This window comes from Chinchilla lanigera, unplaced genomic scaffold (assembly GCF_000276665.1).
Source record: "Chinchilla lanigera isolate Chin_1 unplaced genomic scaffold, ChiLan1.0 scaffold00125, whole genome shotgun sequence".
NCBI lineage: Eukaryota > Metazoa > Chordata > Mammalia > Rodentia > Chinchillidae > Chinchilla > Chinchilla lanigera.
In genome coordinates this window covers 868,639-895,170 of record NW_004955526.1, presented here as the reverse complement: position 1 = coordinate 895,170, position 26,532 = coordinate 868,639, and the positions used below count along the sequence as shown (strand labels likewise).

The window sequence follows — 26,532 nt, the reverse complement described above, 5'->3', positions numbered from 1 at the left end:
GATATAACAGCGAAATTTCAAGGCAGTCCAATATTCAGACTATGACGTGGGAACTGCTGGCTGATTTCAGCCAGATTTATATTAAGAACCAGCAACAGTGAGCAGGGAAGAAATAACTGAAAAAGTTAAATTTTGGCCCAAAAGGAACCACATGTAAAGTTGGGGCTGAAGGAGATGCGCTTGCAGAAGATATTAATGACATTAACAAGAAATCAAGTACTTTGCACTGGGATAAGAAGAGAGATGCATTTAGGCCATATTAGAAATTAATACAACCCATGTGTCACAGGATCAAAAGTTCAAAAGAATTAATCTTTCATTTGAGAAGAGTCCCTGGGACCCCATCTTAAGAAGGGCCTTCTAAGGAGTTGGTTTCCTAGGTTTCACAGCACTGTGCTCAGCCATCCAGGCATACAAAGGCTACAGTGACCATACTCCAAAGGAGCCTGACCACTGCTTGTGCTGGTGATAAACTTTTGCATTGTCCATGTGATGCTAGTTTTACAGGCATGCAGAAAACAAGTATTGTGGGATCATGGAGGTTTTCACCCAGATTTCAAGAGGAAGTCTGTGAGGAAAGGTAAGGTACCCCGGACAAAGATACTTAAGAGTGTGGAAATGAAACCAAAGTTACAATGGAAACTCTAGGAAGTTAAAAATGCCAGGAACAGGCTGGGGATATGGCTCAGTGACACAGCACCTGCCTGGCAATCACAAGGTCCTGAGTTTGATTCCCAGAATCAAAAAGAAGAAAGAAAGAAAATGAGAGAGAGAGAAGAAAAGAGAAAGGGAAAGAGAGAAAAGAAAAAGAAAGAGAAAGAGAAAAAGAGAAAGAGAAAGAGAAAGAGAAAGAGAAAGAGAAAGAGAAAGAGAAAGAGAAAGAGCATGCCAGGAACATAGAAGATCTTCAGAGGAAAGCCACAGGTAGTGATCATTGCCAGCCCAAGAGAGGGTATGTGAGCTGCAACCCACAAGGCCACAAGGTGGGTTCTCTCAAGTGCTCTAGAACTCACATCTTACCGCTATGTGCGCCAGGTGCCAGCTATGCAGCTACAGAACTTAACGTCCTTGGTTTCATTCTGTTCTTTTCTATCTCCTATTTTTCTCTTCTGTGATATTTTCCTTCAATGATTGCACATGGGGATTAAGTAACTCGCTCTTTAATTGTTACCAGTATTCACAGCTAAGAGTTTTTCTTGTGTCTCAGAGGAGACTTTGGAGTTGGATTTTTGAGATGAACTGGAACTTTTGAGACTTTGGGAAAGGAATTAGTGTGTTCTGGGTACACACAGGATAGTTACACCATGTAAGGCAGAATTATGACCTTGTTATTGTCTATATTAAGAGATAATGTTTTAAAATGTATTTGGGTGTCAAGGTGACAAACAGTAGAATATGACAGCTAAATTTACTTGTCCACTTTACTTGCTTGGGAGCTATTTAGGGAATTAGCATGGGTACATTTCTCCAAGTGCCTGGGTAAGTCATGGAGGTGTGACCTTGGAACTTATATCTGGTCCCTGGCCCTTTTATCTCTCATGGTATTTTCCTGCTGTGTGTCTAGGTCACCATGGTCTATCAGCGTGGCTCTGCCATGCTCTTCCACTGTGATGTTTCTGCCCTGGCACCAGCTAACCAAGAGACTGAATCTTCTGAAGCCAGAGTTAGATTAAACCTTTCCTCCTTTAAACTGTGGGTGTGAGTTATTTTTCCAGCCATAGGAAATCTGACCAGTGCAGTAACAGTCCCAGTTTCAGTGGCAAACCTTCTTCTAAGCCAATCAAAACAGAGCATTCACATTATGGCAGTTTTGGTCCTGAGCTTGGCATGTAACTCCAAGTTTGCCTGAACAGAAAAATAAGAATGACTTTCATATAAGCCTTCAATAGAGGTGTCAGATTTCTCCTCCTAGATGAGCAAAAATGAACAAGGAGTCCCAGTTGCCACTACCAGTCTCTGTGACCATGACAATGAGGACAATGTTCATGCACAGGGGATGATTAAAGAGAACTTGAGTCTTGGTTGATATCATTGAGGCATCAATACTACTGTGCCTCAAGCCCTTCCTACCTTCTGTCTCACAGCTAATCCAGTTTATAAACTGTAATTCCAGTTACTTAGGAGGCAGGAAAAGAAGGATCACAAATTTGAGACCAGTTTGGGCCACATAAGTTGAACTATCTCAGAAAAAAAGAGAGGAAAAGAGTTTACAGATGTGTTGTCTTTCACACTTTAAATGAGACTGCCTGTTCAGATGTGCACTTCTCTTTTTAAAAAATATGAGAGAGTGTACTCAAAATAACATGCTTTCTTATGGCTTATTTTGCTCATATTGCTATGCATCAAAAGAGCTTTGAATATATGTTTGACTTTGTAGCCACTTTGGAGAAGTATTGCTAGTCATCTAACAAAGCAGATAATGTGATATAGCCATTGTTTAAGATAACAGTAACATTATTACCAAGGACAGTGTAGATTTAAGATAGTAAAAACCTTCTTGTCCCACAAGCCAAAAATTACAATTTTATAGCAGTCATTACTCCCAACTTCTAGATCTGAAACAGAGCTAGAAAGGCTTTCTAGTTAATTTAAAACTAGCCTATATGTCAGAAGTATGTTTTTTAATTATATAGAAGCCCATAATAACCCAACCATTCTGCCCTTATTTTCCTAAACTACTTTAATACTTATTTCTTAGGCTTTGTGGGCTAAGGCATTTCTTACATATTTCTGTACATAATAATTCATCAGCTTTGCAACCTGATTCTTCGCATTAACAGATTAAAACTAATGTAAATGACTCTCAAGACGCATACTGAGGTATGGAAAAATTTCATCATTTCCTTCTACAAAATGAAAATTATTTTAATTCTTTTTTTCAACAGCTGCTTCATCTTTTTTATACATAGGAAAAATATGTGCAATTACTTCAAGTACAATCAAGTCATTTAACATAGCTTTGCCATCATTGTAGTTACAGGATATTTTAAAAACGAAAAAATCTCAAAGCACAGGTCCTGCTGTGCCCTAAAGCAATCAGTTTCCTTCATAATAACAGCCTGATGGGATTCAGCAAGCCAAGGAATAGTGAATAACCAGTCTAATCAGTAAACAGGAAAATGCTATACTCACCACAGAGTAAAGATTGACTATCATCTGTTGATTCTTTTGATAATCATTCAAAACAATAAATAGAAATGTAAGTATCTCTTTAAAAGAAAAATTACTTCATTTAGTGTGTTTGATTTTACTGTAAAGTGAGAAAATGATATATTATCTTGAACTATCCTGCAGTATTTTTCCATCAATAAAATCCACATGTAGCATTATTTTAATAATGCATGACCAAATTTACCCCATCACTTGACTATGTTAAGATAAACTGATTTTTGCAGTTGGTATTGATTGTATTTCTGGACTGATTATTCAATTTATTATTCCCTCATTATTTCTTCTTTAGTATTCATCTTACGAGGTTATTTCTTTCTGCATACGAGTCTGCATCAAAATAGTCCTCAAGTCTCAATTGTAGCCTCTCAAACGTTGGCCGTTCCTTAGGCTCCTCCTTCCAGCACTCCAGCATGATGTTGTAGAATTGCTGGGGACAGTTAGTTGGTTGAGGAAGTCGATAGTTTTGACGCAACATCTGGATTACTTCAGCACATGTCCTGCCTAAAATTATAGAATGGAACCAACAAAATACAAGAGGAAGATCAGAGTCCTCCATTCATAGATACCTATACCCCAGGTTACAAAACAAATTGATTTCCTTGGTGAACCTATGAGATCTGTCATTCCTTTCCAGAGACTAAACAAAATCCTTCAGCAAGTACTGTCTATAAGACTGCAATTCAAGAGAAAAAGGAGAAGGAAGCAATAAACCACCTCATTAATGCAAATTATCTTCATCAAATTTTATCTATCAAGTTCCCACAGGTCCCCAGTATGGCTAGCCTCATAAGTTTGCCCTCTAAAGCTGGAGAACGCAGTTAAAGTCATAACTAAGTAAGTGACCTGAGGCAGAAAGGCCCACTTCAGAACCAATTACTCACCACTATAAGGCATTTTGCCATAAGTAATGATTTCATAAAGAAGAATTCCAAATGACCACACATCAGACTTAATGCTAAATTTATTAGTCCGAATGGCTTCAGGGGCAGTCCATTTCACGGGTAGCTTTACTTCATCTTTTGGTTCATAGATGTTTTCATTATCTACCTGCTAATGCATTAAGGATTCAAGCCAAGTTAAAGCAAGTTTTTTGCTGTCCTCACTCACTTATAACCTGTTTCACATTAAAATTTACAGGGGAAATATTAAAAATTAGCTTAGATCAATTGATGATAATTACAGTAGCTAGTTCTGAATCTAACATATAAGACTGAAAAATCTATGGGAAGTCATTAATAAAATATGACCTGAGAACCTACTATGTGTCTAAAACACCACTGGAAGCAACATGCATTATTATATTATTATAAAGAAATTCATACATGATTCTTGCTTTATGTCTGGTCTTTAGCATATTTTTTAGAAAATGAAGTCATAGCTTCTCTGTTTTTTTACTTAACTGCTGGTATTGAAGAGATACTGACTTTGATAATTACCATGTCATCACTTGCTAATACCAAAATGTAGACTCTCAATCCTTTAAATTAATATATCACTTTATTGTCCTAATCAATTTACGAAAAAAAAAAAGATGATGAGCTCCTGAGGATCAAAAGAAAATTACCTGTTATGTTTTATGCCCCACATTCTTATATTCAGGGCACAACATGGTAATTTAAAGTTAAGTTCAGAGGTGTATACCTCATATTATGTCTTTATATTAACATCTTTTGGGTTGATATCACAAAATGAGTTGGGCAGGGGAACTGCAAAGCCAATAATTGCTGTAGAATTCTGAACGAGTAGATTAGTCTGACATATTGTGAACAAAGTCAGTAAAGTAATTACCCAAAGGCATGAGATCTTACACGAAGGCAGATAGGGTAACGCTACATAACTGTTTTCAGAGAAACAAAGGCAAAACAAATAGAGGCCTTGGGTACTCGTTGAAAAATAGAACATAAATTCAATCACAAACTTAATTACATACCTTTCAATCTAGTTGGTAATTGTTTTCTCTAGATTTTTGATAAATAGGAATAGGTAAATAGCTGCTTTTTAAGGTCTTGGTCTACTTGAAATGGTCCATGAACCACAGGATGTGAAGAAACATGTTTTAAAGAATTATGAAAGAATAAAGAATCTTTTGGTCTATTTATCTGTTAGGTTTTTAACCTACTAGAAAAACTAATTTAAAATGAAACTAATTTGAACCAAATTAAATCTACCTTAAAAACTCTTGCAAGTCCAAAGTCTGCTACTTTGTAGATATTGTGTTCACCAACGAGGACATTTCTGGCAGCCAGATCTCTGTGGATGTAGTTCTGGGACTCCAGGTAGGCCATTCCACAAGCCACCTGTGCCGCCATGTCTACTTGTTGAGCCAGATGGATTTTTGACCCAGCATCAACTAAGGAATAAGAGAAAATAGGAATGTGTTTTGGAAAATATTTGAACGACTGAAATTAATTCTGAGCATTTTGATTAATCCACTATTGATAGAATTGTCTGCTAAGATACTGATCATCAGAAAAAAGCAAAGGTATCATGTAATCCAAATATGGTTACAGTTATCAGAAAGAGTCCAGTTACTGCCATCCTTAGAAACTAAATTTCATATACTCATTTCTTTGTGGAATTTGTTCCTTGAGTGTTTCAGAATCTCTTTGAAGCATTACATAGTTTGTTTAAAATAGCAAATCAAAGAGTCACCCTAATTTCATGGCTGAACTGATGAAAATTCTTGTCTCTTCATCATATTTTTTCTTTAAAACCACCTTACTAATAAAAATTAAAGTTGTATAAGTAGTTATTAAATTTGTATATTGCAGTGTACCACCAAGCTTAATACACTTTTTAAAACACCCTTTTCTTAGCTTATTATTCTCAGAGCAGTTGCACACCTCTCCAGGTACAAACATACCTTTAATTGACAGGATTTCACTTCTCATCCCACCAAACTAAGAAAAAATTGATGTGGTACAATCACTTTAAACCATTAGCAAAAGTAGTGAACGGTACTTTGTAGAAACTTTCTGAAATGGGGTAAATATTTTGCATTGGCAAGTAGAAATATCAAAAAGACACCCAGGATTTGGAGATGGATTTATTTATGTTGACAGGCACTGATTGGGATCATTTCCAGAATATCAGGCTCTGATCTCTGGTGGTCTAGGGCTTATCTGAGATAAGCAAGCAGGAAGTACAGAGGCAGAATAGCTTGTCCATTGGGGATTGGCTTGTATAATGTGCATCATAGTGACCAGGTATACATCACAGTGACCAGCCATTTCTAAAAGACAGAAGAAACTGGGGCTGGAACACAGAATATTACCTAGGAAACTACAAACTGAAGTACACTGGCTGGTGTGGGGCATTTTCTGCTACAATGTTATTCCTGGGTGGTATCTTCAGATTTCTGGTGATTCGAAAAGCATCACATAAACCCATACTATTACCATCCCTTTTTGAATAACTCAAATATTACTACATAGACTCCATTAGACTTACGGTCATGAAGCATAGACACAAGCCTTAACTTGATGGGCAGCTATAGTATAGAGTTAAGAAGACTAGTTTGGAACTGGTATCAGACTTGAGACCAAAATTTTGCCTCATATTTCTATGTGACCTGCTCAAGCTACTTACCACAACTGTACCTCTCTTTCCTTACCCATATGGTGGTAATAGTAACTACCTTACAGTACTAGTTGTTAAAATGAGGGTCAAAATATGTTAATATACATTGAACACTTAAAACAGTATGTACTATCAAGCAGAACTCAGTATATCCTAGCTATTAACATCATCACTGCTTTTACAATGTTTAATCTGGATTGTCAACTCCAGGAAATTAGTAAAGCACATTCCTGGATGTGTCTGGCTGAGTCATAGGGGTGTGACACTGGGGGCTAAATCTAGTCCTCTCGGCTATCTCTCTGCTCCCTATTCTGGACACCATGAGGTGAGCACCTTTTCTCCACAGTGCCCTCCTGCCTGACATTTCTGTCTCAGGGCCAGCCAACCATCAACCAAGACCTCAGAAAATGTGAGTCAATATAAACTTCTCCTTTTTTATTTGTGGGCATAGATATTTTACTCAGCAATGTGAAAACAGGCCAGTAATACTCCTAAGCAAAATGAAGCAGTTGGGGACTTGTTGAACTAGACATATGTCTAAATTACCCAGTAGTAAGAAGTGGCTGAAAGGAGAGCTAAAGACACGGTCTAGGGCTTATCTGAGATGTTCATAGTTTATGAGCATCAGTTAAAATGTATAAAGCAGGTGAGACTTCTAGGACATAACAGATTCATGAGAAACATCAACATTTGAGGTGGGCAGAGGAAGATAAAACTGCAAAAATACCAAGGTTCAGTCTTATGAGAAGACTGTTATAACAGGTCAAAAGTCTTGAGAAAGAAAAAAAATACCACTGTAGTCAAATTCCACAAATAAGATAAGAACTACAAGGCATTTGTTAAATATATAATGAGTCATTGGTGACCACAGAGGCAGAAAGAGCATTTTTACCACAGATATTTATAAAGGATTGAGGGTAAAACAGGAGATGACACAGAGACAAAAATAGCCAATGGCAAACTACAAAACCCTGTCCAAAAAGGAAGAGAGCAGAGATCTGGCGCAGTACATTTAAAGTCCCAGCAATCATCATAAAATGCAGGTAGTGAATGGTTATGATAGGTAAAGTATTCAAGGATTTCTGGGGTGCTGGCCAAATTATAATTCTTGATTTGGGTACTGGCTACACAGTTGCTTATTTATTCACTTTATAATTACATGTTAAATTGTACTATGTTGGTCAGGTGTGGTGGTGAACACCTGTAATCCCAGCACTCATGAGGCTGAGACAGGAGGATTTCTGTGAGTTCAAGGCCTAACTAAATTACATAGCAAGACTCCGCCTCAAAACTAACTAACTAACTAACTAACCAACTAAATACATAAATCTATATGATTTAAGTACTGTCATCATACATACTATTTTTTCCAATGAAACATCAAAGTATTTTTTAAATGGGAAGGATTAAGGAGAGAATATATTTGTGCACACATTTATACAAACACTTTTTAAAGGCAAGTAGCACATTTAAATAGGATGAGGTGAAACTAACAGCTTACCAACCCTTTTGTCCTTTATTTTCTTTTGTCCTGAGTATACCACAAAAAGCTGCATTTCCCATCTACCCTTGCAGTTAAGTTGGCTATGTGCTAGGTAGCTTTCAATATAGTTCCAAGAATCACTGCTTACTGGTGTTCATGCCCTTTCCACATCCCCTTCCACTGGATGATCTGCAACCCGTGACTCACATTTAACAAATGGAATAAGGTAAACATGATAGGTAATCACATGCAAGATTACATTATAAAAACTGTGGCTTCATTTTATTGATGCTATGTACTTTACTGCTTTTTCACTCACTCACTTTATGAAGCAAGCTTCCATGTTACAAGCAGCTCTGTGTAGGAAAGAGTATAGAACCAACAGCCATCAGGGACCTGACTTAGACTAATCTAAGATCTCAGGAGGGAAAAGTATCCTAACAACAATCATATGAAGTTGTTCCACATCTTCAGGGCCATGATGGGGAAACTTTTAGAGACCTAGTGCCAAACTACAACTCAAAACCCACTTGTTTATCACAAAATGCCATCACTGCAATTAAACCGGAATACTGAGATTTCAGTTGAGAAAAAAACAACTCATACATTAACATCTTTTGTCTTAAAAGAAAAACACATGTGCCGTAGGTTCGCCTCCACCATAGTAGAGTCTTCAGATGATGGGTCACCCAGCAACTCTGTGGCTGCACCTGGACTCCCGAACACAGAAACTGTGAGATAATAAGCATCTGCTTCTTTCATCTACTGTTTGAAGTAGCATGTCATGTAGCGATAGGCAATCAACACAGGCTGATGTTAATGAGACAGAAGATTAGGGTATCGCAAACTGGTTGGTCAAGAGGGTGTGATCTGTCAGTCACAGAGATCCAGAAGACATGTGCACAAGCCCTACACCTGGGACCAATCAGAATGTTATTTTCAGTTCTTCCCCTGACAACCCAAGCAGATGTCTGGTAGGAAGGCCTAGATCTGACCTCAGCCTAAGGAGTGGGAGATACAAAGGACAGCTGCTCCTGAGCTCTTGGCCAGTGTGCTCTCTTTAACAGTGGTCTACTCTCATCCTGCAAAGTGTACTTCTTCTCCTACTTTTAACTGGCCCACACTAGCTCTGCGAAGCATGTTTTTCTCCCCACTTTTAATTAATGCAAAACCTCACTACTTTTTGTGTTTGTTTTATCCAATTACTTGTTCAGGACAAAAAGATCTTAGAAAAAAATCTCTGAAGGAGTCCTCAGAACTCAAGAACACAGGAATATATTTTGGTGGACCAAGCAGGAAAGTAATATTAGGAAAATAATGTAACATCAGTGCTATACGTAAATGTTGAAGATACGAACTGTGGAACCAGATTTCTACCTTGGGTAAGTCACTTACCCACTCTCCACTTCAGTGTCTTTACTGTAAAGCGGAGATGCCATAGTAGTACTTTCTTCACAAGAGGGTTATTAAAATGAGCTAAGTTAATATGTGCAAAGAACTTGGAAAAATGTCCATCATAAATTCAGCACTACAGTGTTTTTAAAGGGACATAAATACATATGTTCCTCTCTCACCACTATCCCTTATGGTTTACTTCCAATAAATTACCTGATTTGATATGCAGAACAACTATGTAAAGTATTATGTATTATTCTCCCTATTTTATAAATGTTTGCTACTCAGAGGAGTAGGTGATAAGAATTAGGGATTCACATCCAGGTATTTGAGGCTGAAATGTCAAGCTTTCTATCTAAGTCATATCTGCATGTGCCTCGTGGGTCCCTATAAGTCAAAGGATCATGAATAGACTTCCACGTACAGTGGTGCCTCATAAAACCTAATTTGTTTTACAATTTGGGGGAAGGTGGCTCTTTGTGTTTGTGGGGAGAAAATGACTGTAGTCATGTTTGTCATCCACTGCAGAGTTGTGAATGGAAACCAAATTTTGCAAATGCTTTTGTTTGCAAACTGAATGCTTTGCAAACAGAAGGATTCATGAACGAAGGCATTAGTGCAGGTATGTGTACAGCAAGGGTTATGTAGCTATGTTCAGTTAAAGGGCATCTCAGTGAAAATGAGAAACTTATCTACTTCAGTTCACTGATGTGAACTGTCTGTGAGAATGATGAACAACATGGTAGGACTTGATTTATAAACATAGAAAATAGGTAATGTTCTTTAAGAAGAGCTAAGTGCTTATATGTTAGATGTTCTATAAAAATTTATTGGAAAAAAAGCCCAGCCAAAGTAAAGAGAATAAAGAAATTTACTCTGTTAAATTTCAGTAAGAAATATCTGTCATCAATTACCCTTAGTTCTATAGATTTTTGACGATCTTCTCTCATTTTTGAGAAATTTATTACAAAAAATTCAGCTAATCTTAGGGGCTACAAAGTTTGTTATATAGTTTATTATATGTAATGTAGTTTCAAATATCAAATACAATATCTAATCTTATTACAGTTGCTATAAAAAGATTTTCACTGGCAAAACAATACTGGAGGAAATTGGATCATCCACATTTTTCTATCTTGAGGAGTGCAGTGGCCGGGGAAATGCCCAGGCAAGGCTCAGGTCATACATCTGTACAACTACCACTTCGTCTTACTGATGTTCTTCGTTCTGTTGCTGTTTCACTTGCTCAGTCTAATGAAGCAAGCTTCCAAGTTATAAGCATCCCTGTATAGGAAAGAACAAAAGGCATTCTCCAGCCAGCAACCACCAGCAACCTGACCTCCTCCATCCAACAGTTTAGGAGGAGCCACAGTTCAAACTGTCGTAAAGATTCATAGACCTGTGACAGTTTATATCCGCAGCAAAAACAATTTGTTTTCACTTACATTCTATCACTGAAGAGTTTTTCCGTTTAGTTATAGCTATCACGATGGGCTATTTAAAAGTGACCCAATCCATTTTGGACCATTTTATTGAATTTACAACTCTTGAGTAGGTAGGGATTGCATGTGGCAAATGTATATTCATTACTCCTCTTGGCTGCCTTGTTAAAGTTGCCCAGGATGGCCTAATCCAAAGAGTGGCAGGGTGGGCAAAAGAAATGCCAAGTGCAAAAGACTTGGGGCAAAAGCAGACCTACAAGGCAGGAAGAACAACAGAGAATGTCAGTGTGGTAACAGTGAGTGACCAAGAGGGAAGATGTAGGAAAAAGAGACCACCAATGAAAGGTAGAGCCAGGTCATGGGAGGCTTTAGGAGTTAAACAGAGAAAAGAAACCACAGGAGACTTTCAAGGTTTTACACTGAGGTGGAACAGTTTAATGCTCTGATTTACATTTTAACTGGATCTCTCCAGCTACTGTGTTAAGAAAAAACTAAAGAAGACAAGAATCAAAAAAACTGCGCTAGTGAAGATGCTGCTACAGAGCCCAAGCCAAAGTCTTGATGGCTTGAACCTGGGTTGGAGTTTCCTACTGAGAAAGGGGAAGCGGTGAACACACCTTAACATAGACTTGCTGGTCAGTTAAATACGGTGTGAGAAGTGGAAGTGACTCCAGGGTATTAGGCCTGAGTGCTGACATTCGCAAGGAAAGACAAGAACACAAATCTCTGAACATTAAAACAGAAGCCCTAAATCTGCTGGAAGACCGAATAGGTAGAACTCTGGAAGATGAGGCAAAGACTTTATGAACAAAGCCCTGATTGCACAGGAACTATCACAAAGAATCAACAACTGGGATCTCATTTCACTGAAAAGCATTTGCACAACAAAAGAAATCACCAACAGAGTAAAAAGACAACCTACAGAGTGAGAAAAATTTATGTCATCTCTTCTTAGGACTAATATCTAGAACACATAAAGACCTGAAAAATATCAGACCATCAAATTCAAAGACACAATCCAAAAATGGGTATCTAAGATGAATAGGCATTTCTCAGAAGTACAAACAACAAATAAATATATGAAGAAAACATTCAACATCACTGGTCATTCAAGAACTGTGAATTAGAACAACACTGAGAGTCCATTTCACTCCAGAAATAGTAGCTATTATCAAGAAAGCAACTAATAACAAATGCTGGTGGAAAAAGAACCCTTCTCTGCTGTTGATGGGAGTGAAGGTTGGTGCAACTACTGTGCAAATCAGTACAGAGATTCCTCCAAAAATCAGGATTAGCAGTCCCATTTGACCCAGCTCCCCACTTCTGGGCATCTTCTCAGAAGAACTGAAAGCACCATACCACAGCCATATATGTGCACCCATGTTTATACAGCACAGTTAGTAATAGCTAAATCTTGGAGGCACTCCAAATGCCCATCAACCAATGGATTTTCTTATATATTGGAATACTTCTCTGCTATAAAAAAAGATATAAAATTGAGACATTTATAGCTAAAAAGATGGACCTTGAGACCATAATCATAAGTGAAATAAATCAGACCCACATGTGTAAATATTGCATTATCTCTCTGGTGTGAGAAACTGAAAATGTAAAGGAGAACATTAACGTACAATAGATATTGTGAAATAGGAAGGAACTGTTCAAAAGGAAAAGGAAAATAGGAATGAGAAGAAAGGAAGGAAGGGAAAGAAAAAATGAGAAGAGCAGGATAAAAATGCAAACCAAGCTTTGTGAAAGGATAGGGAAAGGGGTTTGAAAAAAGGGGAGAGGAATAGGGGAAAAAACAGAAAGAGGAACCAAGATATAGCATGTACAGATACAAATTTCCTACCATGAATGTTGTCATTATGTATACCTAAATTGTACCAATAAGCTTGAATAAAAAAGAAAAGGAAAAAATAAATGAAATGAAAAAGAAAAGCATGCAGATCACTGGGGAGAATACAAGACCATTTTTGCACATGGCGTTTTCACACGTCTGACCAGGCATATCGGGAGAACTTACTGTTTTATCCAAAAATTTTTTCTCCTCTCAAGTACTGTAAAGGATTCTTTTTTCCCACATCATTTAACCTGATTTGACTGAATGAAAGGGGCACAGAGATGACTTCTATCACTGCTAGTTAAAAGCTTTGAAAGCCAGAGTGAGATCAGTCCCATTTCTTTGCCTCCCAGAGTGACCAAAGAGGCCAAGTCATCAGCAAGTCCACTTTGCACACAAAGCATGAGGAAGAAAAACATACACTGTGTGAAGCTTCTGAGATTTCAGGAGTGTGGCTGCACTAGATTTATGTTAATCAGCATTCACATGCAGAGGTCAAGAAGGTAGGTGGGTATATTATTCTGAAACAAGGAAGTGAAAAAATTTGGGACTCATCAGTACATAAACATTTAAACAACAGCACTGAATAAGATTAGCAAGGAAACTATAGCACTGTAAAGAGTCCTGGAAAACTTCAAAATTTTGAGAAGTCTAGGATATGTGAAAAATCCTGTAGATGGAAAAAAATAACAAAGGAGGAGGAAGTCATTGAGTGAGTGTCTTGGCAGCCAAATAAGCTAAATGTACTAGACACCCTGGCACATCTGAACACTGGGAATTGTTACATACAACCCAAAGTCACTCATTGACTTTATCCCGGAACTAAGGAAAGAGGAGCCAATGGCCAATTCTGGTGGGTAACATATTCTGAGGCTGTTAAGTGTAATATCCATATACAAGGCAGTTAAGTATATTTTTGTTTTCAACAGCATTTAATACACCATATGATGCCCTCCATCCTTCTCATTTTGTTTTGTAATTTAGAATTACCAGGCTCATGAGTCACTTTGAATCAGAGAATACTTTTCCTTCTGAAGTCATTGTACTGTTACTCTCACCTCCCTACTTTTATATATTTTATCAATCTCACTCTGACATTTTAAGACACTATAGAAAAAATCCATTTTCCAATCATGTATTATTTTCTCAGTACTTGATCTCAACTTCTTTGAACAGCTCATTTTAATGCTTATTATTTTATTCTTTGTTGAATTATTCTTTTGTAATGAATATCAGAATTTCACAGGACCTTAATGCCCTGAAGTCGTCTTTGTCCACAGAAATCAGATGAAGGAGTAAAGCAATAGCACATTTCTAGATTTTTGTCTAAAAATTCTAATGTTGCCTAGCAGTGGAAGTATTTTTAACACTAATAAGCACAGTACTATTAATGCTGAAACAAATCGAGGCTACTTTCTCCAAAAGCATGCCATACCCCCAAATTCTCTACCTCAGAAAAATACTGGTCCATGAATGACCATGTTCAGTTAGTTTCTGCAGAAAACAGAGCATCATGCAAAATAATCATTCATCAGTTCTCACATTACATTTAAGTACCCTGGTATGCTTATTGTGCACAACCTGCTCTTCACTACACAAATATCTTCCCTCCCTTTGAGTGTGCAGAATATACCATATTAAGTAGTAGTTGAGCCACTCAATGCTACAACATTCATTCTTACAGATATATACTCAGTAAATATCTGCTGGATTAGAGAAGGCTTGCTAAATTGACCTTTACAGGACTAGCTAACCTAAATTCCTCCTATTTTTTTCTATTTATTATCTTTAGCTTACTTTGGAGATACTCTTGCAGACTTCCATGTCTCATCAATTCTGTAATAATATAAATTGGATCTTCTAAAGTGCAAACAGCATACAGCTGGATGAGCTTTGGATGCCTCAGACTCTTCATTATCTGCGCCTCCCTCAGGAAGTCATTTGGATCCATTGAACCTGAAACAAGAAGAGGAGGAAATCACTTTGTGTTATTGAGGCGTTGCTCTCCTCACAGAAGCCTGGTAGGAATCACCCAGATTGCGTCCTGCCTCTCAGTAATGTAAGAGCATCAGTGTCAGAAGTCTTCAAAGTTATCAAAGAATAGAATCAATTTAGCCGGGGCAAACTAATTACCAGATGTGCTGTTGTAGAAGGGGTGTGCAGGTCATGTGTTATGGCCTGTAGGTGAAGAGCAGTTGATTCAGGTCCACAAGAAAAATGAACAGAAAAGGAACTGACGGTCTAATTGATAAAACAAGGCAGGCAACTTAAGAACACAAAGAGAAAGCATCCTATTAGTATGAACACTGGAAGACACTGAATGTTTAATTATTCCAGCCAACACTAAGACTGACCAGCTCCATTTGTGGTGCCCACTGTGGGGACAGCTGAAAAACAACCCTAAAACAATGACATTCCATAGGAAAATTAAAAACAGGTCAAACAGAAAACATTCAAGGGCCATTCCCAAAAGTAAGGTTTTTCTTACATCAGTTTTATGTGTTTAACATGAAACTAATATTCAACATTTTCTTCTGTATTCTCAGCTTCTGCTATCAGAGCCTTAGAAGGGAATGATAACCAAATGATAAGGGAGACTCTCAGGGCCTATTTCAAGGGCTGATTTAGAAGTAAATCCTATTTAAGTAGTTCAACTCTGACTCACCATTCAAAGTCCCAGGTAGTTAACATCAAAGAACATCTAAAAGGGAAGCTTAAATTTCATCAGTAATTTTAAAATCCTTTTTTTAGAATGTGATGTTTCAGAGACATTACTGTGACTGAAGAAATAGTGCCATCTCATGTTTTAGTATTCGCTGAGCACAGTGCAAATGTCATTTCCACTGATGCTCAGAGACCATTTAGTCATCATCCTCTCCATGTAGGAGTCTTCACATCTGATACTAAACTCAGGCATAGATGCACTTTGACAGTCGAAGGCAGTGCTGTGATTTGTTCGTTAACATGAAGTTAAGAAAATGTAGTCAAAAACACTAAGGTAGTCTGCCGTGTGTGTGAGTCTGGAAGTTCAACACATAGGTCCAATCACACTCTGGATTCTAGACAAATTTCAGCTCTGCTATTAGCACTTGTATGATTTGAGCAGTTACCAAACCTCTCTGAACTTCAATCTTTTCGTCTGGAAAGTGCGGCTAATAGTCCTACTGTCATCCCACAATTGTTATCTGGATAACAGCAACACCTGGCACATATGTATTCAATGGCTGCGGACTATTATTTGCAATTCTAATATGCCTACTTTTGGGAAACCAAACAGTCTGACTGTGTTTTTTCATTGACTGTGGAGAAGGAGCAAGGTCTTAAACGGGAAACAAAACCAGCCTCTTCTATTTTCTACCATGTTCTCCTGAGCTCCTTCAATTCCAACTCTGCTATTGGTTTGCTCCACATAATCAAATCGTATTAACAGTTGGAGTCACAGTAGAAAAGTGTAGCTGACCAAAAAGAGGCATCTAAAGCATAAGAAAGTACTTTGTTCTTGGCTGCCTAGCATATGATCAAATATGGATATAGAAGATGTCCCCTTTTCAAAACTGTGATTGATGAACTTTCAGTGACAGCAGTAATTATGATCACCATTCAGATAATTTATGCAGGATGCACACATCACTCCCAAGTCAAACCATCCACAGACGATCCACAGACTATCCACAGACTATTCACACACTGTCCACACACTATCCACAGACCATCCACAGACTATCCACAGACCATCCACAGACCATCCATAGACCATCCACAGACTATCCACACACTATCCACAGACTATCCACACACTGTCCACACACTATCCTCACACTGTCCACAGACCATCCACAGACTATCCACAGACTATCCACAGACATCCACAGACTATCCACAGACTACCCACACACTATCCACAGACTATCCAGAGACTATCCACAGACTATCCACAGACTATCCACAGGAGCTGAAACAGTGATGTGTCAGAAGGCCGTGCAGGTCAAAGTGTTCCAAGCACTCCTTTTGGCTCTAGTGGTTGTAGCTGACCAACTGCATGGAAAGAGAGACCCGCTAGTAATACAACATTAAATATTAATTTTTGCCTGTCAGAGCTACTAGGGGAGTCGATTTCATGTCATCATTATTGCATGATAGTCTGCAAAGCAAAATAGCTGCTAAGGTTGATTGACGGCTGCAGTGAAGTGAAGACATTTAACCAATCTGCAAAGATGTTTGCTGCTATTAAACTGTAAATCAATAATTGTTGGAAAGAAAACTATTGGCGCTTTTTAGTGTAAGAAATATGATTTCTGTTCTTTTTCAACGTCTAGGAGGCCTTCCTTAGAGAGCAATTGTTAGAAAGGAGAGCTCTCCACTGCTTTTGGAAAAACAGTGATTATGTTGAACAAAAATTTAGTCTCAATTGCCAACCAGTTTAGGATATAGACAGATAGATATAGATATAGATAGATACTTTGATAGATATATTTATATATATATATATATATGTTGAGTGTGAAAATCTCAGGTGCTGACTACACAGATCATCCACACCTAGAATGCTTATGTGGCATCTGGCTTCTTAAAAATGTTTCTGTATTGTTTCACCTGGCAGACATGAACACTGGAACTGAACTGCTGCACTAGTGAATTTGCATTTTAGTGGGTGCATCTGTTGGTAGCCCCATGGAAGCTCAATTTATTAAGAACTCCTGCAGATACTTTATGCACATTGACTAAATCTATCCTCATAAAAATCCTATAAAGTAAGAACCATTAAAATTTGCATTTCCATGTAAGAGGATTCAGAAAGGTTAATAATTTGTTCAAAGTCACAGAGGACAGGGCCATGTGTGAATTCAGGTTTATGTTGCACCAGACTATGTTCTTAATTGCTCTACCACAAGATTGTGACATTTCCAGCTCATGGTACCACTACTTTCTCAGCAGTTTTTTTTTTTTTCATACTCCATTACTTGGTTATATCCCAACCAGAATTTATCCTTTAAAGCCTTTGAAAAGGTAGTACAGGTAAGTTTCATTCTTAACCTCAATTCCTTGTTAAAGTGATAAAAGTACCTATTGGGTACTATACAACTTCTCAAATCTTGGAATTAGATTGAGCATGGCTACCCTCATTTCCAGGTCCATGTTGATTTTTGGTACATCCTGCAGTTCATCACAACAATCATCAAAAATCCAGCTTCATAAAAATAGGATGTCAACAAAAGGAATGTGACATGGTCTAAAGCTAAAGCAGCAAGCTACTCGAAAGTAGCAATTTGTGTCATATCCAAGATGTTTACCTCACAACTCTTACATATCCCAGAGGCCCCCTGTGAGTTCACTGTGGTGCCCCAATGTGCCTTGGCACATGGTTTGGGAACCATGATGTCGCACTTGCTTCCGGCCAGCTTACGTTCTGCCACTAGTGGAATTTCTAAGAATTCTGGCCTTAGTAAATAATGGAAATCCTGTAGAGAAGTCTACTGGCCTATGCTTACTATTCTTAACCATATCATTTGAAGAAGATATGAAGCTGCCACAGTAAAGCCACATTTTTACAGAATGTCTCTTCCAAGGGGTCTGACACAATAGATATGGGTTAAAATCTCAGTTTTGGCATTTACTAAATTTTTAATGATAATAACGTTTTGCTTTGGTCACTTACTGTGAACCAGGTAGTATGCAAAGCATTTTTACTAATGACTTGATTTATCTTCATAATAACTTTACTAACTTGGCCTTATTAATGTTTCTCCTTTACAAGTAACAAAACTGAAGCAAGGAGTAGTTCAAATATTTGATCAAGAGTATATGCAGAGTAAAGCTCAGGAAAGTTACTTAATCCCTCTGAGTTCTTTTACTCCACATTTATCACGGAGGGAATAACAGTTGGGTGACTGAATGTTGATTTTATTATATTTTTCCTTGTTACCACAGAGACAATTTCTGTTTTTTCAAATATGAGTTCTTTTAGATGGACCATTTTACCTTTTAACCATATACAATTTAGTGTTTAAAAATAGATATGCTCTGAATAGCACCAAGTTTCCATTTGAGTTTTTAAAGTGTTTTTAGTAAATTTTTAACCAAGGCCACAAGCAAAAGAGATGAATAGCAATGGGACACAGAATCCTTAGTTTAGAGAAGAAATGCATGATTAGACGCATCCTTGAACTCTTGAATGAGGGAGATGATGTGGTTCAGATCAGCTGAACCACAACTAGAGAGCATATTCCAGCCTTTATATTTTAGAGCTTCACCACAGGTTATGGTCACCTGGGGTGGAGAGAATGCTGACAACACCTGCTTGCTGCCATCAGTGGCTGCCCTACCATCTCTTTGGTGTTTGTAGTGGAAAACTGTGCTCAGAAAATCAGTATATTCTGTTAATCTTTGATTTTCTCTCACCTGGTTTTAATGTTTTCACAGCTACCGAAGTGGTGTTATTCCAAAGGCCTTCCCAGACTTCACCAAACTGACCAGATCCCAGTCGCTTCAGAAGCTGAATGGAACTGCGGTCTATCTCCCAGTGGTCCACAGTTTTATAGGACAAATCAAAAGTAGTAGGGACCTGTACCTGTTTGACAGAATAATGAGAATACTCGTAAAAAAGAGAAAAGGTAGATTTAACATTTTTGTTGAAATTAAGAGTCTAGGTACCCTTTGGGGGGAAATATTGCTTTTAAAAACAAAATACTAGAAATTATAGTCTAATTACTTTAAAATGTAAAACAATAGTGAGAGACTCTCCACTGCTAACTCATTAAGCTGATCTGCTCACAAATCATGTGCCTTGATGTCTCTCTGTCCCATACTATACCAGTGCTACCCTCAGACAGTTCTGCAGTGACTTCTCTTTGCCTCCCACCTTCGCCAAAGCCCCACCTCCAATTTCCAGACCCAGCTGAAGTACCTCTCGTTCACAAGCCCTCCTGGACTATAGTATGTATTATATGTATCATATTATTTTTGCAAAATAAAATTCTTTCAAATTCATTTTTCATTTCTTTATTTGTTCATTCATTCATTTATACCTTCTGTGGTAAATAAATATTTAAGCATCATCTAGTGTACATTTTTAAAAGGCAAGGCAAGGCCCCTGCCTTCCTGACCACATAGTCAGGGTTATCGTCCATCATACTGTTTCTGTCACAGCCACCAAAGGCCACCATAATGGCCCAAAACCACCAAACAATGTTACTAAATGAGGACTGTATGTCTCTTCCAATAAAATTTATATTAAAAAATGAATATAGGACAGTATTAACCCATGGGTAATAGTTTTCCCATTTCTGCCTTAAATCAAATGATAACTTTTCTTCCTGAGCTGACATCACATGACAAATAAATATTTGAAAGGAAAAGATAACTTCAAAATAAATGAAGGGGCTGGGGATTTAGCTCAGCGGCAAAAGCGCCTGCCTGGCAAGCGCAAGGTCGTGAGTTCGGTTCCTGGTACCGGAGAAAAACAAAAACAAAAACAAAAACAAAAACAAACAAACAAAATAAATGAACACAGCTTGGACAAAGCTCACCTTTAAGCATGGTTTTCCGAGCCTGACACACAGGCCATCTCTTGTTGTGGAGTAATACCTCACAAACTCATTCAAAGTCGAAAATGTTTTTTTCTGGGTAAGAAAAAAGTCTCCTTCATCCAGTCTTTTGATTCTGTAGTGTTTTACAGCTCGTTCATCTAAAACTGAAACCCAAACAAGTCCTGTTAATAAACTTATTGCCAGAGCCAAGCAGATTTATTTACTTTACGGTGATTTTTCAATACATGGAGTAAAATTTTCACAAAATTCTATATATTTCTCCACATTTTCTCAGAAAAGCCCAAAGGAAGTTGATAAAAGATACATAGTCAAAAAAAAAAAAAAAGAAGAAGAAGAAAGAAAAGGAGCTGGGAATGTGGTACTGAAGGGAACATGAGCTAACGATAAAGGAGTGAGGGTAGCACTAAAGCTCTCCATGCCTGGAAGCCTGATAGACTTAAACAAGCTGCTGAATTGCCTCTGTCACTCCAGCAGTGCAATGAAGGAACCATCATCCATTTCAGGAGTCACAGTGCCTGCAAATTGAAACTCCAAAGGTATCGGAAAAGTGAGCCTCTCCCTGGTGTTTTTCCCCATGGAATCTGACAACACAGGGACTGAAGCACAGTGTGCCCTCGGGACTGTCTCCAGCAGCAGTAGGCATTCCTCAGCCTGTTCTTCACACTGCCTTCAATGCAGCGTGATACAGAACGTCCTACCATAGTTCAGTACAAGCAATTCCATGGGGCCTCAAATGGCGCAGTGCTCCTGTGCAACTTTCTTGCCAGATTGCTTAACCGAATTTTGCAGGATCTGTAGGAATAAATAGGCTGCATCGCTTTTAAGTAGTCGGATTTTTAGGAGGTACTTCGTTACATTTGCCGGCCACCAATTGTCTCTCCTGTTACTAGCACTCTAGTTTTCTTCAGAGGGTCACTGCTCACAGGTAGAAGCGTGTGATGCAAAGGTACCTGCTGGACACCTGGAGCTGAGAAGAGCACAAACAGGGCAGTCATAGCCAAGAGTGTTTGGGAAGCCCCAGAAAGACGGGAAGAGTTTTGCTGCCCCTGTTATTTGTGCTTTGTTTTAGTTTTCATTTTTATTGCTGCAAGTTTGGAGCACTGATCAAATCCTCCCCCAGCCAGCAGAAATCTCACCTGAGAGGCAGCCCGGGAAAGTAGTCTTAATTTGAAGAGCAAAGCTCAGTCCCTTAAGCCAGGAAAGCCTGGCTTTCCAACAAAAGGACTTGATTACTTTTTACTTAAATTAGTTTGAATTGGGTTTTCTGCACTTGCATCTAAACTATTAATTAATACAACTTATACTCTTCCTTCACCTAACAAAATTATCAATAAGTATTGAACAAGATTTACCACAAATACAGTGATTTCATCACTGTCTTGTTGCTGAAAGCAATACCTGACACCCACAATTTAAAGGAAGAGAGGTTTATTTTGGCTCATAACTTCAGAGGGTTTAGTCCACAGCCAGCTGGTTCCCATGGAAAAGGCATGGTGGAAAGGTGCGCCATGGGGAAAAATGCTCATATTATCTATTGTGGCCAGGAAGTAGAAAGAAAGGGAAGAGCCAGGGAAGCAGGTACCGTGGACCACTCCTTCCGACCAAGAAGCCCCAGTGACCCACCTTTCTGACCAAGCTCCTCATCTTAACAACATATTTAGCTATGGGTTTATCTGTGAATTAATCCACATGGGACATTTTAGAGACATTGCAGCTCTAAACCATACAGCTATTCTGAATTTCCTCTAAATATAAAACCTTCAATAACCAGTCAAGCTGGAGTCATGGGCTCACAAAAAGAAATAAGGCTGGGTAAAAGACATCCAGCCCCAGGAGGGAAGTATACTAAAGCCATGTCAATGGCTAGGATAAGATTTTTTTAAAAAACACCGTTGGTACATATCATATTATCTACAATGAAGGAAAAATACATTATCAAGCATTGTCAAGGAAGTAGAATAACTTCTCATACATGGTCTGTCACAGTGTGCAACCATGGCTATGTAAAAGATGAAAAAGATTCCTCAGAGATGAAACTTCAGTTCAGTCACTGAGAGGACCCAGAAGGGGTCAGCATAAGAGAGCTTTGGGGAAACAGCAGTAAGCTGAGACTTCTGGAGTTATTTACTTACAACTCAAAGACATGAGAACAAAGACAGAGGAAAAGCATTTGCCACATATGGTATAGGAGTTTTGGTCAGGGGACAGGGCCGGAATGGGATGGTTTGTTGAGTGACACAAATCAACTGAGTTTAAGCAATTAGAGTGGGATAGAAGGGACACAATGACCAAAGCAAACATTTCTGCAAAAACCTCTTTTAGTTCTGCTGACTACTATCCTCCAGCTCTAAACTCTAGCCAGGTGTTTCAGGGGTCCTGAGTTGTCCCGGAAGTCTTTTCCTTTTTTGCATTCTCTTCAAACACTCCTTTTGCCAGGGGCTGCCCACAATAGTCAATGGAAGTGTAATTTTTACAATGACTTTTTAAAGTGGTTATTGTCTACTAAAGTTGAACACAGCAATACATAATATAGTATAATACATGCATAGTACTATACTCTAGCTATAATATACTATGTACTATGGTATATACTGTAACACAATATGGTAATTCCAATTATAAAACCAACAAAAATGCTCAGCATATTCACATAAGTAAATAATGGTTTCAGTAGCATTACTTATAAGAGTTTAAATCTGAAAAGAATTGAAATGTTCATCAACTAATAAATGACAAATAACTAATAAATTCTTATATATTTATCCAGTAGAATACAATACTTATTTGTAAATACACAAACTACAGCTACACGTAACAATGTGAATGAATCTCACAAACACAAAAATATGGTTTCATTATTAAGAAGCTTAAAAACAAACAAAACAGCTGGTTTGAGGAGTAAGACTGTGACTGGAGTGTTAACAATATTCCGTTTTATGATTGGATGTTGGGTGTAAGGGTATATTCATTGTGTGAACATTCATCAAACAAAATGATTGTACATTTTGTACTTCTGTTGTCTGTGAGGAAGTATCAGTTAAAAGGCTAGTTTAAAAAGTGGTTATTTTCTCCTGTTCATGAACAAGTGCCCAAACTACTACATTATGGGATGGGATAAAATATTAAATCTAGAAAGTTAAAGTAAATGTCACCTAATTTTCACCTGATGTGTAAAAATTGTCAGTAAAGTACTCATAAAACATTAACCTTAGGCAAATATATTTTCTAGTAAACATGAGAAACTCAATTACAAAATTCCCACCTCAACTCTAAATGGTTGGTTTCAGGTACAGGGATATTTGCTATAAGCCAGGAAAAAAAATGCAGAAGAAAAAAGTGAGGACCATAAAAATGCAATTCTAAATCTGAAGGTAACCTTTCTATAATCTCAACAACAATAATAAAACCAATACAACAAACAAGCATAACTAAGAATTTCATTGCGTACCTCATTTTCTTTCCAAAACCCTTTAAATTTGTATTCAGTGAGGAATGCACACTTTGGCCCTCAGTTAATGGTATCTCCAGCCAAGCTTTTCTGCTCACTTTTAGGTATCAAACAGTTCTACTTTCACTTATAATCACAAAAACAGTCTCAATTCAAATTTAGCATGCCCAGTTCAAAAACAGTAACCAAAGCACTTTACTCCTTGATCAAACATCCAGTTTTCTCCCCTTCCACAGCCCAGGTCTGCTTCAGGCTGGAAAGCAGCTGCAGCTTAGCCCTGTAAGAACTGTTATGAGTGGTATTCCCTTTGTTTCTTCACCTAGAGGTGCTCCCTGCCATTCCCTTTGCCTACTTAGTTCTGAGTATCCCGGTTCTGAGTTTTCTTTCTTTGGGAGCTCATCTACAGCAGTCTCCTCAAGAGGTCTTCCTCATCCTCTGGCAAAAGCCTACTTGGGTAGAACCCAGAAGTCCTCCAAGCCATCTATCTGTGGTGCACTGGTGCATTTGCTCCTGCAGGAAGCCAACTTACCTTCCTGAGGATATACCTTAGGCTTAGAAGATGAGACAGACTTGTCCTTGATTATCACTACTGGGAGGAGAGGCTGGTGGCCACAACTTCTATCTTGCTGCTACAGCAGTGTCAGCCTTCTTAGTTGTATTTTATCCTCCCAGATGCAGGGAGCAGCGGCAAGGGGCCTTCCTGAATCTCCCTCCCACTGGGTTTTGGGGTCCCACTCATCATCCTGGGAAGAAAGGGGGACTCATAGTATATGCATGGCTATCTCCAAAAGCAAACTGCCTCGCCAAATCCTTCCTTTCTTCCATTTCTTATTCCCCTTTAAATCCTTAACAAACTGAAAGCAGCACTACCTCTCTGACAAAGTTCTGTATAAATTCTGGGTGTGGGGATTTGGTTTTGTTGTTTTGTTGCTATTTTTATTTGATAGCTTCAGTCAAATACTCTCTGCCAGCATTCAGTTATAACTACAGTAATAGAAATGGGCACTGCGCTAAATACTACTTTACATTATCTTGTTGAATCTTCTTAGACATGAAAGGTACATATTATTGAACTCATTTTGTTACTCATAAAAGTAAGAGGTGGCATAGCCAGGATTCAAACCCAGGGCCTTGTGACTATAAGAATCTCTGTAACCAGTAGCTTGTTCTTGTTGGTTTTGTTTTCATAGCACCACGGTTGAACCCATAACATTCACACTGAGCTACATTCCCAGATCTTTATTTTGAGAAAGGTTCTTGCCAAATTGCTAAGTTGCCTGGCTGGTCTTGATCTTGCAATTCCCCTGTCTCAGCTTCCTGAGAGTCTAGGACTGAAGGCACGAGCCAGCTCCTCAGGAACCAGTGGGTTCAGACAGTATTTCCAGCTGTCTAAGACACTGCCAGTTCTGGACAATAAAATTGTACCAAGTGCATATGAGAAAATGTTTTGCTTTCAGTTCTTTTTATTAAAATAAAGAGGACAAGTGTAAATTTAGCTCCCACAAAAAGAATATCATTTCTTAAATTATAGTTTTTTAGTGTCTGGAACTTTCTTCTATACTGACCTGTTAAGTTACCAATCCCACCATTAGTCTTGGGGCAAGCTGAACTGCCCTGTATAATCATCAACAATTAGAAGGCTTTTACCAGATACTACGGAGCTTAGCTCATAATAGATTTTGGTATATAGATTAAAAAGCTGAACAAAATCAAAGAGAGCTGCAAACAATACCGTATCAGTCCCACTTCTCCACAATGTATTACAGTGGCAAAATATAAAGTATATCTGCAATTTATGTAAATTAATGCCCTGAAAAGTGAAGCCTTGTCATTTATCAAAAAGAAAAGTTTACAACTTATAGCTGAGAAGACTAGAAAGCCAATAGGTCTACAATCAGAAATGAGAAAAGCTATTTTAATATTTGCCTTTTTAAAGCAAGATGGGGACTGTGACGGTTCTCAATTGAAGTGGATTTTTTTAAAAATTAAATATAAGTTTAGGGATTATTTTTAACATATCACAAAAGATCTAATGGTTTCCAAGCTAGAAATTAAAGTTAATCGAAGAATGAAAGTATGCCTTGTTATTTTCTTAGTAAGGGATGCACATTGCAGTGATCAACATGCTCTGGCAATTTATACTAATTATAAACAAAGCCTGAACAAATGTTCGCCAGATGTTTGTAAACTCAAGTGTAAACTCCTAACTGTAAAATCCAATGACTGGCAACATATCCAGAGTTTTTAGGAACAAAAAAAGGTAAATTTTATTTAATAGGGATAACAATAGACTGAGATATGGGAGACCTACACAATTTTGCTAGTATACAATGAGAACATGTCAATCCCACTGGGTCTTGATTTTTTTCCCTGTCCTTGGGATTGAACCCATGGCCTCACACAGAGTAGTCATGCTCCACCACTGAGTCTTTTCTTTTCTTTTCTTTTGTATTTGGGACAAGGGCTCATTATATTGCCCAGACAGTCTAGATCTTGCAAATTCTCCTGAGATGCAATTCTCTGAGATTCAGAAAGGAAGGAAGGAAGGAAGGAAGGAAGGAAGGAAGGAAGGAAGGAAGGAAGGAAGGAGAGAGAAAGAAAGAAAGAAAGAAAGAAAGAAAGAA

At 38.0% G+C, this 26,532-nt stretch overlaps 1 protein-coding gene across 5 annotated transcripts in view; it reads right to left on the bottom strand.

Annotated features, from left to right (window-relative positions):
• Positions 1-2,839: 2,839 nt before the first annotated feature.
• The window catches only part of Frk (fyn-related Src family tyrosine kinase), a 155,886-nt gene continuing 132,193 nt past the window's right edge, over positions 2,840-26,532 (bottom strand). For 4 of the 5 annotated variants that reach the window (XM_005409755.2, XM_005409756.2, XM_005409757.2 and 1 more), the window contains 6 exons: positions 20,440-20,603; positions 19,313-19,481; positions 14,711-14,869; positions 5,340-5,521; positions 4,053-4,221; positions 2,840-3,672 (listed from right to left, as the gene is read on the bottom strand). In XM_005409755.2, coding sequence (XP_005409812.1) covers positions 3,464-3,672; positions 4,053-4,221; positions 5,340-5,521; positions 14,711-14,869; positions 19,313-19,481; positions 20,440-20,603 — 1,052 coding nt within the window. In that variant the 3' untranslated portion in view covers positions 2,840-3,463. The remainder of the gene's footprint in view (positions 3,673-4,052; positions 4,222-5,339; positions 5,522-14,710; positions 14,870-19,312; positions 19,482-20,439; positions 20,604-26,532) is intronic. The other variant, XM_005409759.2, reaches the window with a different exon arrangement.